The sequence below is a fragment of the Camelus ferus genome, chromosome 3, assembly GCF_009834535.1.
Source record: "Camelus ferus isolate YT-003-E chromosome 3, BCGSAC_Cfer_1.0, whole genome shotgun sequence".
NCBI lineage: Eukaryota > Metazoa > Chordata > Mammalia > Artiodactyla > Camelidae > Camelus > Camelus ferus.
The window spans coordinates 1,117,844-1,128,701 of record NC_045698.1 but is presented as its reverse complement, the minus strand read 5'-3'; the positions used below and the strand labels follow the sequence as shown (position 1 = coordinate 1,128,701).

Genomic DNA, 10,858 nt, shown 5'->3' with positions numbered 1-10,858 from the left:
TTATCACCCAATCGAGGTTGTAAACACAAACCTGCCTTGCACATCCTCAGTTATGAAAAGAATCTTAGTCCAGGGAAGCTCTGCAGGGAGGGGTGGCTGCCTGTCCCTGTTGGGCCCAGGGCACTGCCCAGAGCATCCAGCACAGCGTGGAGGAGGAGATGGACAGGAGATGAGACAGAAGCCAGCTGCTGGCCTCTCCTCCCCAGGGTGCAGGAAGCCTTCCCTCCACTTCCTTCTGGCTGGAACCAAATGAATCCTCCACCCCATGCTCCTCCCAGAACACCCTTCCAACAGCCCAGGGAGTGGGCCACAGTGATGTGCCGTCTAGGTGGATGCCGACAGGTCTGCGGTCCAAATGAGCCCCCCTTCATGTTACCGAGAGGGCCCAGAGGCCAAATCTGGGTCCTTCCCCTAGAAGCCCCTGGAAGCTCTGGCCCAGCAGCAGGGCCAGGAAGGGGGGTTCTGGCTCTCTTCTCTCCCAGGAAGCCCTGCTCCGGGGGAAGTGAGAAGATGGGCCAGGCCTGGAGACAAAGGCCCTGCCAGCCTGGCAGTGCCACCGGCGACGCAAGCAGATGCACACTGCCTGCCCAGCTGCCGCAGAGCGCTTGGAAGGAAAAAAGTGGGGAAACAGCAAATAACTTTTTCAGACATCATCCAAGTCAACAAACCTCAAGTGTCACTGCCACAAATCACAGGAGAAACCAGTTCTTGGTTTTCTGAAGTGAAAATGATGGGGCTGGGGGAGGACCCCAGGGCACAGGGTTCCAGGCTGACGGACTGAGGGTCAGGGGTCAGGGAGGCCGGGACCTAGGCCCGCGCACTGCCTCCCGCCCAGCCTCAGGCTGCAGAAGCTACAGTGCGTTCCCCATGGGAGTGTGTTCCCAGGCCAGAGGCCCAGCTGAGGAGGGCCCTGGAAAGGACTGAAAAAGTTCCCCTGTCAGGGCCCAGTCCTGGGCAAGTCACAGGCTTGCTGGCCCCCAAGCAGTTTCTGTCACCTTGATACACCCACTTCCACCTGCCCAAGCCCCTGTGCCCACACCCAGGCTCCCACACTGCCCAGCGCCCACTGCCCTGAGAGCCGGCCAGGTGGGAACCAGTGTGGACCCAGCGGGAAAAGTGTTCTCCCTTGGGGTGAAGGGACAGCATCAGGGGAGGGGCAAGGAAGAAAGCGGAGCCTGGGAGCAGGACCCCAGCCTATTCCGAGGAGAACCGGCCAAGCGGGGACTTGGGGCTTTGTGGGGGGAGGGAGGGACTCGGGGAACTGTCTCCTGGCTCCTCTCCTTAGGCTCAGGAGGCCCCCAGGCGCAACGGCCTGGGCGCAGGAGGGCCCTGAGGGCCCATGAGGAGCCAAATCAGGCTCTCCTGTTCTGGCTTGAGTGTCCTCTCAAACCAGAGCGTACCCGCCCGACCAGCCCTCGGTGTCCCTGCCCCCACCCCTCACCCCCCACCCCGGGCGCCTCCGTCCCGTGCACCCCGCGCGGGCCGGGCGGAGGGGAAAGTTGGCGAGTGCGCGGCGCCCGCGGGGGAAAGCGTTAATGGGCGGCCGGGTGGGAGCAGCGCGCTCGCTCGCCCACGTCACGCCGGTGCGGGCTCGGCTGACGACCGCGGCGCCTGGGGACGCCGGCGCGCTCCGCTCGCCAGGTGCTCCGCCTGGAAATGTCTCCATTAGTTGTCGCCCGCTCCCTGCCCGAGCGCGCGCGCCGAGTGGCCGCGCAGAGCCCTCGCGGGCGGCCGGTAGCGGCCCGGCGCCACCGCAGGTAGGCGAGGTCCCCGCACCCGCCCCCGCCCCGGGGTGCCGAGACCCCTCCCCCCGCCGGGGAGGCGGAGGCTCCGCGCGGCCGCCGAGGGGCGCGGGTGCCGGCGACGGCGGCGACTCCCCGGTGCGTCCCGGGCTGCGCGCTGCTCCCCGCGGCCCCGGCGCCCGAGCGGCGCGGCGGGCGCGTCCCCGGCGCAGGTAGGGAGTGGGCTCGGCCGCGCAAACTTTGCGAGGATGGGTCCTGCGCTGCAGGGCACAAAGTTTGCTGCCCGCCGGTGGGGTCTCTGGAGGCCGCCGCCGCGTTCGCGGCAAGTTTCGGGAACGGGGGTCGCAGGCGGGCGCGGGGCGCGGGGGGCGACGCGGGGCTGGGACCTGCATTCCGACGCCCCTCTCGGGCGGCGCCCTGCGAGCGAGCGGGCGAGCGGTGGGGCCGAGGCGCGAGAGCCGGAGGGAGCCGGCCGGAATGCGGGGCCTTTCGGGAGGATTCAACCCGTGCGCCTGCAGCTCGCCCACTGGCTTCGCGGGAGACCCCAGAGAAGCGGCTGCGAAGGCGCAACCTGCCAGCCTCGGGGTTGGCGAGTGTGGCGCCCGGACATCTAGAACGCCTCTGAGCCCCGCACCCCGCCCGCCCGGGCGTCCGCGAGCAGCGGGCAGCACGGGCTCCCCAGGGGCTCGGCCCTATGCCTCAGAAAAGAAGGCCCCAGTCTGGTGCTGCGCGCTCCTGCCCCCGCCCTCTGGCTGGGGTCAACTTCGCTGGGCTGGAGAGAGGCCCCCGCCTCCGTGGTGGCTCTGGGTGCGGGATTGAGGGGGAGTGGGGTGGCCTGTGGACTCCGAGGACGGCCAGACTCTGGGGGCTCGGCTAGTCTGAGGTGTGAAACCCCACCGGGAGCAGAGGAAGGTCAGGACATGGCCTCTCTCTAGAGGCCCTACGTGGTTTCGATGGCCGGCCGACATCACCCCACAGCCAAGAAAGGGACCCACAGGCCCCTACCCTTTGGGGCCAACCATCCTCAGGCCCCCTCGTCCTGGGTGTCTCTCGAACTCAGCAGACCAGTGGGGGCACCTCACGGAAGCCCAGCTGCTGCCCTGCCCATGGGGAACTGCGTGGTTCCTGGTGGGTCCTGTCCGCGGGTGTATTTAGAACCAGGGTTCCCTCGAGGGTCGTGGGCTCAGTAAGCCGAGTCTACACAAGTGCATTTAGCTGATGATGCCTGAGATTCTGACACTCTGTCTGTCTCCTTCTGGAGGGAAACCAGGGTGCCTCAGCTTGAGGCTGGGCCTTTCAGGACAAAGATGACCCCCAAAATACCCAGGCTCTGGCAGACCTGTCTCAGCCAAGGCACAAGTTGTCAGTGGGATGTGGGGGTGTGTACCCGGCTGGAGACAGATGGGGCTAACCCTGCCTCCGGGATTGGATAGTGGGGGCTGGGTGAGCAGCCCTTAATGTAGCCAGCTTCCCCAAACAGGGTGGCTAGATCGCTGTGCAGCAGTCTGGCAAAGTGCAGCGGGTGTGGGATTTCAGGATCAGTGAAAGAGGCTGGCCTGAGAGAACCTGGCAGGCGGGTGGGTGGGGACCAGAGCATATATTCACGCACTCAGGCTGGAAAGGAAAACAGAACATAGCAGTGACGGTCAAAGGAAGCTCCGGAAACCCCTCCCCCAGAAGCCCCCAGGGACCAGCTGTGCCTACCGCCCTCCAAGGGTGAACAGTTCTGCTCAGAAAATGAATGGTCGCATGTTCTGGTCCCCAGAGCTATGGTCAGGGTCTCTGGGGACCGAAACGCAGGTCTGGGCTTAGCCCCGGAGCCCCGAGGCACTGGCTGCTGGGACCTGGGTGGTAGCTTCCTCTCCGCCAGCTGAGCGCTCAATCTCTGAGGCCGGGACCATGGCCAGGGGAAGGGGGTGAGGAAAGGATGCTCAGTGCCACCCTCCCGTAGAGACCGCTGCTCCCAGAGTCCCCGGCCACCCTGGGCTTGTGCACCTCCCTCCACCCGCACCCCTGCCCTCATTACCAGGAGAGAGTGAGTTGTTTGTAAACAATAAATAATGGAAAGTAGCAGGATGTTCGGCAAAAGCCTCAGCAGAAGCCAGAAAACTGGAAGGAGAAGGGAGGAGGGGGGATGGGGGAGGGGAGGAGGAGGAGGGCGAGAGACTTGAGAGATTCATTTCTGCCCAGAAGCCCCAGTGGCTAGTTTCTTATTATTTACAGGAAGGTGATATTAGCAATTCAGGTGAGAAAGAAATAAACACGGCCACCACGAAATCAATACAGAATTCAAAAACAATTATTAATGTCATTTGACTCGTGTTCTTTATATATCTCTCCCGGCTACAGACGCTAAACTGTCTGAATAATTTGCATGGAGCGGCTATTCATTACTTCCGATGATTCTCCGTTGCAAGCAGCTCGGACGTGGCCGGCTGCGGTCCAACGCGATCGGAGAACTCGTATTTTCATCTGTAAATTAAAGCAATTACGCAGCAGATATTATATGATGTGTACTGTGGTCTCCAGATAGTCATCAATCACCTTCAACCGAGCTGTCAGAGCGGGCAGATTTCGTTTCTGGGAGGCAGGTTTGCAGCTGGGGAGAGGGCGAGGACGCCACCATTAATTAGAGGGTGACCCTGGGGCGATTCACAGGTCTGAACCCAGGAATCTTTCCCAGCAAGTCTGCGCAGCGCGCCGTGCGCGGCTCCCTCCCGGCGACCGCGGGAGGCCAGGCCGGGCGAGAGCGGCTGGGACGAGCCCGGACCCCCGGAGGGCGGCGGCGCGAGGCGGGAAGCGGGCTCGGAGGGGCCCGGGAGTCCCCTTACCGCCAGCGCGCTGGCCTCCGCGTAGGACTCGGGCAAGGTCCCAGGGCCGGCCCGGCTGGTGAAACGCTGGGGTGGGCACTCGACTGCCCCCGGACCGCTGCCTGCACTCTAAGCAGGGAAGGGCGTCTCGGCCCGGCGCCCAGCGTCCCTTCCCCCGGAACGAGCCCTGAAGGTCGCCGGGAGGCGCGAGCGCAGCGGGAGGGGCCCCGGAGCCGAGTCGGGAAACCGGCTCGTCCTAGCGCGCAGGGCTGTCTGGCAGTCCCGGGTTTAGCCGCGAGGGGCAGGGGGAGGCGGCTGAGGGAGGGCGGCCCGCGGAAGGGGTGGGGTGAGCAGGAACTTACTGGGCGGGGGAGTGGCTCCCCGGGGACACGGGGATGAGAGTGGCAAAGCCTCTTGCCCACCGAGCCCCGGGGCGCGGGCTCTGGGGAAGCCCGACCCACACACGGAGGGTATTACGACCTCCAGATGTCGCCGCGCTGGCAGCCGCGCTGGGTCTGGAACTCCATTTCCGTGCAGGGTTCGAACTGGCGGGAGGCTCTGCTGAGCCCCGGTTAAACAATGGTCGGCCCGCGCCGCCCGCCGCCGTCGCGCCGGCCCGCGGAGCCGCCTGCCTTCCACCTGGAGGGGCGCGCGGAGAGCCGAGGCCGGCCGGCCGGCCGCCTGCGCCAGCGCCGGGCTAATTTTAACTGTTGATTACATCTTCGGTGAAGACTCACTCGTCTGTCCCTCATATGTCTCATTTGTAATTGAGACTAATGATTACAGTGGGGTGGGAAGGAGCAGCTGCTCATTAATTAATTTCTAATTAAAAGTGCCTTCCGTCCTCGGTGACTAAGGAGAAACACCATTCGTCGGGGCGATATTGACTCCTCGAAGGAAATTCATTTGTTCCAGCCGTGCGCCCTCCGCCCGGCGGCGCGGCCCGCCTGTCCCGTCCCCGCCCCGCCCGGCCCGGCCGCGGCCGAGTGACCCATGCGTCTGCTGCCAGACCTGGCTGCGCGGCGTGGGGCTGACGTCAGAGCCTCCGCCGCTTAAAGCCGCGCACCGCTGACTTGACGGATTCGAACGACTCATTTTTTTTCCTTTTTTGCAAAATATGTATTTGTGTCGCCGCTGCGAGGCCGTTCGGTCCCAGAGCCCCCTCGAGGCTCCGGATTGTGGCGCTAAAAGGATCGCCGCGGCCGCCGAGACGCACTTTCCTACCCAGTTAGAAAAGTTTGCGGAGCGTGTGGCTGAATTAACCCGCTCTTCTGCTTCGTCCTCCCAGCGCCTAGAAGCCGGCAGCCCCGGAGCAGTGGCCGCGGCACGCCGACCCCCGCGCGTAGGACCCCGCCGGCCGGGCCAGCCAGCCCCGGGCCGCGCCCGCCATGTCCTACCCGCAGTTTGGGTACCCCTACTCCTCAGCACCCCAGGTAAGGGGGCCCCGCAAGCCGCTTGGAGGCAGGCTATCCAGCGACCCGCTCTCGTTCTCCAGCAAACAGGGCCTGTGCCACGCGCCCCTCGTGTCATGTCCCGGGGAGAGCTGAGGCGCTGAGAAATCGCGACGGGCAGGACCCTCATTTCCCGCTTTGTTTGTCGTCCACCCCGAGCAGGGCCCTGAGCCTACGCCCTGGGGGGCGGGGGGCCTGGGGACCCGGGAGAGACGCGTCACACCAGGCCACGTGCCCTGCGCCTTTGGAAACCCCAGCAGCAGGGTATGAACATTACTAGCCAGGGCAGGCTGGGCCCCACGTAGCTGGAAGAGGCCAGGTGCACAGTCTCGCCGCCAGAAGAAGGAACGCGCAGCCCGGTGTGGACATGGGGCGCGCACTTCTGGACGACGCGTGGGGCGGACGGAGGAGGTGCAGGCCCCCAGGCTGGTGCCGGTGCCCGGGGGCCTCGCCCTTCCTCGCGGCTCATCTTCCCCTCAGTTCTTGATGCCCACCAACTCCCTGAGCACGTGCTGCGAATCGGGCGGCCGCACGCTGGCAGACTCCCGGCCAGCCGCCTCGGCCCAGGCGCCAGTCTACTGCCCGGTCTACGAGAGCCGGCTGCTGGCCACCGCGCGCCACGAGCTCAACTCGGCCGCGGCGCTGGGCGTCTACGGGGGCCCCTACGGGGGCGCGCAGGGCTATGGCAACTACGTGACCTACGGCTCCGAGGCATCGGCCTTCTACTCGCTGGTAAGGGGGGGGCGTGTCTCAAACCTTCCTGCCACCTCACCACTCCCCCACCCCTCGATTTGCCGAACTCACTTTCCCTGTTCTCTGGAGGCAAGGGCTGAGGAACCTGGACCCCGGACTTTTGGGGGTGGGAGAAGCACACCTTGGCTTCTTTCAACTTGCACCACCTGGCCTGGTCCTTCAGAGCACCACCAGCCCCCGGGGTTGGGGTGTCCTGGCAGGTGGGCCGTTGTAGTTAATGTTTTCGGCTCACTGTTAAGTTCTGGTTAGATGTCTGGTTCCATGGGAGCTCGCCCTGGCCTGCTCCCCACTAGCTGCCCTGCCCGTCACTCCTCCCAGTTGCCCCAGCCTCCCTGCCCCAGCTCGGCTCCTCCCCACTTCTCGCCTCCCTTCTCCTGTCCAGTCCCCCTCCCCTCCCTCCACCCTCCTCCAGTCCCTAGTTGCTCACCCTTTTCTCTCCCTCCTCCCTCCCTCCATTCTCTTTCTCCTGTCTCCTGTTCCCCACACCTCCCAACTCTGCTCTCCTCCCTCCACGTCTTGGGGCTCCTTGGCTGCCTGGACCCCAGGCAGAGCCTGGGAAAGGGGGTGCAGGTGGGGGTGGGGTGGGAGCTGCCCCTGGGTCTGTGGGAAGCAGACAAGAGCCAGGAGGCTTAGGGGAGGGGCTGGAGCTGGGTAGACTCCCAGAAGCTGCGACCCCAGGCTCATGGGCTCCTACAGAACAGCTTCGACTCCAAGGACACTCCGGGCTCTGCTCACTCGGGCCTCGCTCCTGCTGCCGCCGCCGCCTACTACCCCTACGAGCCGGCGCTGGGCCAGTACCCGTATGACAGGTGAGGAGTCCGGCCCTCCTCCCTGCTCCCCATGGGCTGCCATTCCCACAGCCCCTCTGAAAGGTCGGGCAGCAGGAGGAAGCCCACTCCTGGGTGGGAGTCCGGCTGGCCCTGGGTTAGGCCTAGACCCACCCCCTTGCCAGCCTTGCTGCAGGGCCCAATGCAGTAGGTGCCCCCTTCCCCGCCCCCATGCCGTCTGTCCCGACTCCCAGAGACCTTGCTGCAGATTGCGTTCCGAGGAGGCTTGTCCTGCTGCCCAGGCTTCCTGGGATGCTTCCTTGCACCCTGGGAAGGGCAGTCCCTGTGATGTGTCTGGGCCTGGCTCACTGCCCCGTGCGGGGCCAGAGAGGGGAGTCCTTGCCCACCAGCAGATAACATGCCTCGTCAGAAAAATGTAACACGGAAAGTCAACGCAGGCCCTCCGGGCACTTTCTTCCCATGGGCGTTAGTGACCACTCCTCCCCACAGGTGTTGATGGTTGGGTTCACCTCTCTGTGAAGTGCTGTCTGAGTTTCAGGATCAAAAGGGTAGGAGAAAGGCAGGGTGAGGGAACTCAGAGAAACATATGTCTAGGTGGAGTCACAGAGACCTGGCTGGGCCTTGTGCCATGCTCAGCTCCACCCGGGGCCTCTCGGCTGGAGAAGGAGCCCAGGCGCCATATGCGTTCAATCAAACATAAACATTATCTTTGCCCTGGGGCCACAGAAGGCGGTGCCTTCCTGCGTAAGACCCAAGTCTTTCCACCATAGACACACCCCCACTGAGGGCCCGCGTGGGCCTGGCCCTGGCCGCCGGCGGTGCAGGGCCCGCTGCCGGCGCCCCATTGCCCAGCTGTCTCCAGGTACGGGACCATGGACAGCGGCACGCGGCGGAAGAACGCCACGCGCGAGACCACCAGCACGCTCAAGGCCTGGCTGCAGGAGCACCGCAAGAACCCCTACCCCACCAAGGGCGAGAAGATCATGCTGGCCATCATCACCAAGATGACCCTCACGCAGGTCTCCACCTGGTTCGCCAACGCGCGCCGGCGCCTCAAGAAGGAGAACAAGATGACGTGGCCGCCAAGGAACAAGTGCTCGGAGGAGAAGCGGCCCTACGCGGAGGGCGACGAGGACGAGGGGGGCGAGGAGGAAGCTCAGGAGCAGCTGGTCAAGAGCACCAAGAGTGAAGGTGTGTGGGAGGCTGGCGACGCTGGGTTGGGGCCCCGCGGCGCCTGCCTGTGCCTACTCGCAGTTCTAGGACCTCTGAAGGCGTGGAGCCGGGGCAAACCCTCGGGGTCTAGGCTGCAAAGGAATGAACTGGCCCCGGGTGAGCAAGGCCATGTGCACGTGTGGGCCTGTGGCGGTGAGCCAGGAGAGTGCTTCAAGATCCAAAATCACATTTAAAACATTAGACCCCAGCCCCACTGATAGGAGGCAGAAATCAGCTCTGCCCTGGTGGTGTTTTGGGGACCAGGAGCCTCTGAGGAGGTGGGAGATGGGTAGGAAGGCGTGGGTGCTTTCCTAGCTCCAGGGTTAAGCCCCACACCAGGGGCTCAGAGTGAGGAAGGGGGAGTGGGGTGCTGGTTACCCCATCATCTGTCTCCCTTCACTGGTCACACACTCTCTCCCCTCCCCGCAGAGTCCATCAGCAAAGAGAAGGATCTGGAGCTCAGTGACTTGGAGGACTTCGACCCCCTGGAGGGGGAGCCCTCAGAGTGCGAGCTGAAGCCACCCTTCCAGCCCCTGGATGGAGGCCTGGAGCGCATCCCCACCACGCCTGATGGCCCCAGCGCCCCAGGGAAGGAGGCCTCAGGCGCCCTCCGGATGCCCCTGGCTGCCGGGGGTGCGCTCATCCTGGACCAGGACCTGGAAAGGGTGCGGAGCTGCGTCCGGAGCTCAGCAGCTGGGCCGGAACAGCAGCCAGGCGCGGGAGGCGGCCCGCAGGCCTGCGAGGCCAAGCTGGGCTTTGCTCCGGCTGGGGCGCCGGCGGGCCTCGAAGCCAAGCCGAGAATCTGGTCCCTGGCACACACGGCCACTGCGGCCGCTGCCTCTGCTCTCGGCCAGACTGAGTTTCCCTCGTGCATGCTCAAGCGCCAAGGCCCCCCTGGCCCTGCGGCCGCCTCCTTGGAGCCCACCTCCTCCTCACCCACAGCCCCGGCCCCCTCCGGCGCCCTGGACCGGCACCAGGACTCCCCGGTAACCAGTCTCAGAAACTGGGTGGATGGGGTCTTCCACGACCCCATCCTCAGGCACAGCACTTTGAACCAGGTCTGGGCCACCGCCAAGGGCACCCTCCTGGACCCGGGGCCGCTGGGCCGCTCGCTGGGGACAGGCGCGAACGTGTTGACGACATCAATGGCCCGCTCCTTCCCGCCCGCCGCGCCCCACGACACCTCTGCCGCCGGTGCCGCCAAGGAGTTGCTGGCTGTGCCCAAGGCTGGCGGCAAGCCCTTTTGCGCCTGACTGGCTGGGCCCCTGAGGGAGGAGGAAGCCGGCGCTCAGGCTGCAGGCTCCAACGTGGCCGACCCCTTTTCTACCGAGTTTCCAAAGCAAGGCAAGGGCGCGGCAGAGCTCAGGCCACCAACCACCCTAGAGGGAGGATCTGAACTCAGTTTCCCAGGGTCACAAACAAGCCCCCAGCTGTCTGTGCATCTGGGCAGGAGTCAGTTGGCTGGGCCACTTCCAAACTCGGGGACCTGGCAGGATAGGGCGGCCCTCAGAGCAGCGGGGAGACACCCTGGAGCATAAAGTCTATGTCCCAAAGTTCATGCGCAGAAGGCGTTTCGTCCTGAGGCCTGTTTGTCTTGCCTGTCTCTTTTGGATTTGAGGCATGCCCCTGTTCCTTGCTCCCGTCCCTCAGCCTGCAGACCCCCGAGTTCGTCCTCAGCACACGTGATTTTCCCCAGCAGCACTCCCACCGAGTTCGCACCACTGCACACTCTTCACGCGATAAAACTGTTTTTTAATGTATGTTCACACTAGTCATTGCCTGCTTCAGAGGCTAATATAACAAAACCAATAAAACCGAGTGATGGTGTTTGCATTGCAAAGTGAATGCATTTGAAACCCAGGGATTTGGGAACTTGGAAGAGGAAAGGTGCTGGTCCCCAAGGGAAGGAGTGGGGGGGCCGTCACCCCAGATCCTCACTCGAGTCGCCTACAGGGCAAAGCCAGTGTTCACGGGAACAGTCATGGTGAACTTTCAGGGTTCTGCTGAGCCCCTGACAGGAGCAGAAGGGAGACCCTGAACTTTTCAGCTCCCCCCATGGCCAGGCTCCAGGACTTTGAGAAAGCAGAAGTCTCTTCAGTTAA

At 64.4% G+C, this 10,858-nt stretch overlaps 1 protein-coding gene across 2 annotated transcripts; it reads left to right on the top strand.

The window, feature by feature from the left end:
* The first annotated feature begins 1,516 nt into the window (after positions 1-1,516).
* On the top strand, positions 1,517-10,589 carry IRX4 (iroquois homeobox 4). Of its 2 annotated transcripts, none has more exons than XM_032469607.1 (6): positions 1,517-1,757; positions 5,841-5,985; positions 6,484-6,735; positions 7,453-7,565; positions 8,407-8,735; positions 9,186-10,589. In XM_032469607.1, exons 2-6 carry the CDS (start codon positions 5,941-5,943, stop codon positions 10,007-10,009), a joined length of 1,563 nt encoding a protein of 520 aa, XP_032325498.1. In that variant the 5' UTR covers positions 1,517-1,757; positions 5,841-5,940; the 3' UTR covers positions 10,010-10,589. The 2 variants fall into 2 exon arrangements, with proteins under 2 accessions (XP_032325498.1, XP_032325505.1); XM_032469614.1 differs by lacking the exon at positions 1,517-1,757 and adding an exon at positions 1,847-1,954.
* Positions 10,590-10,858: the final 269 nt, after the last annotated feature.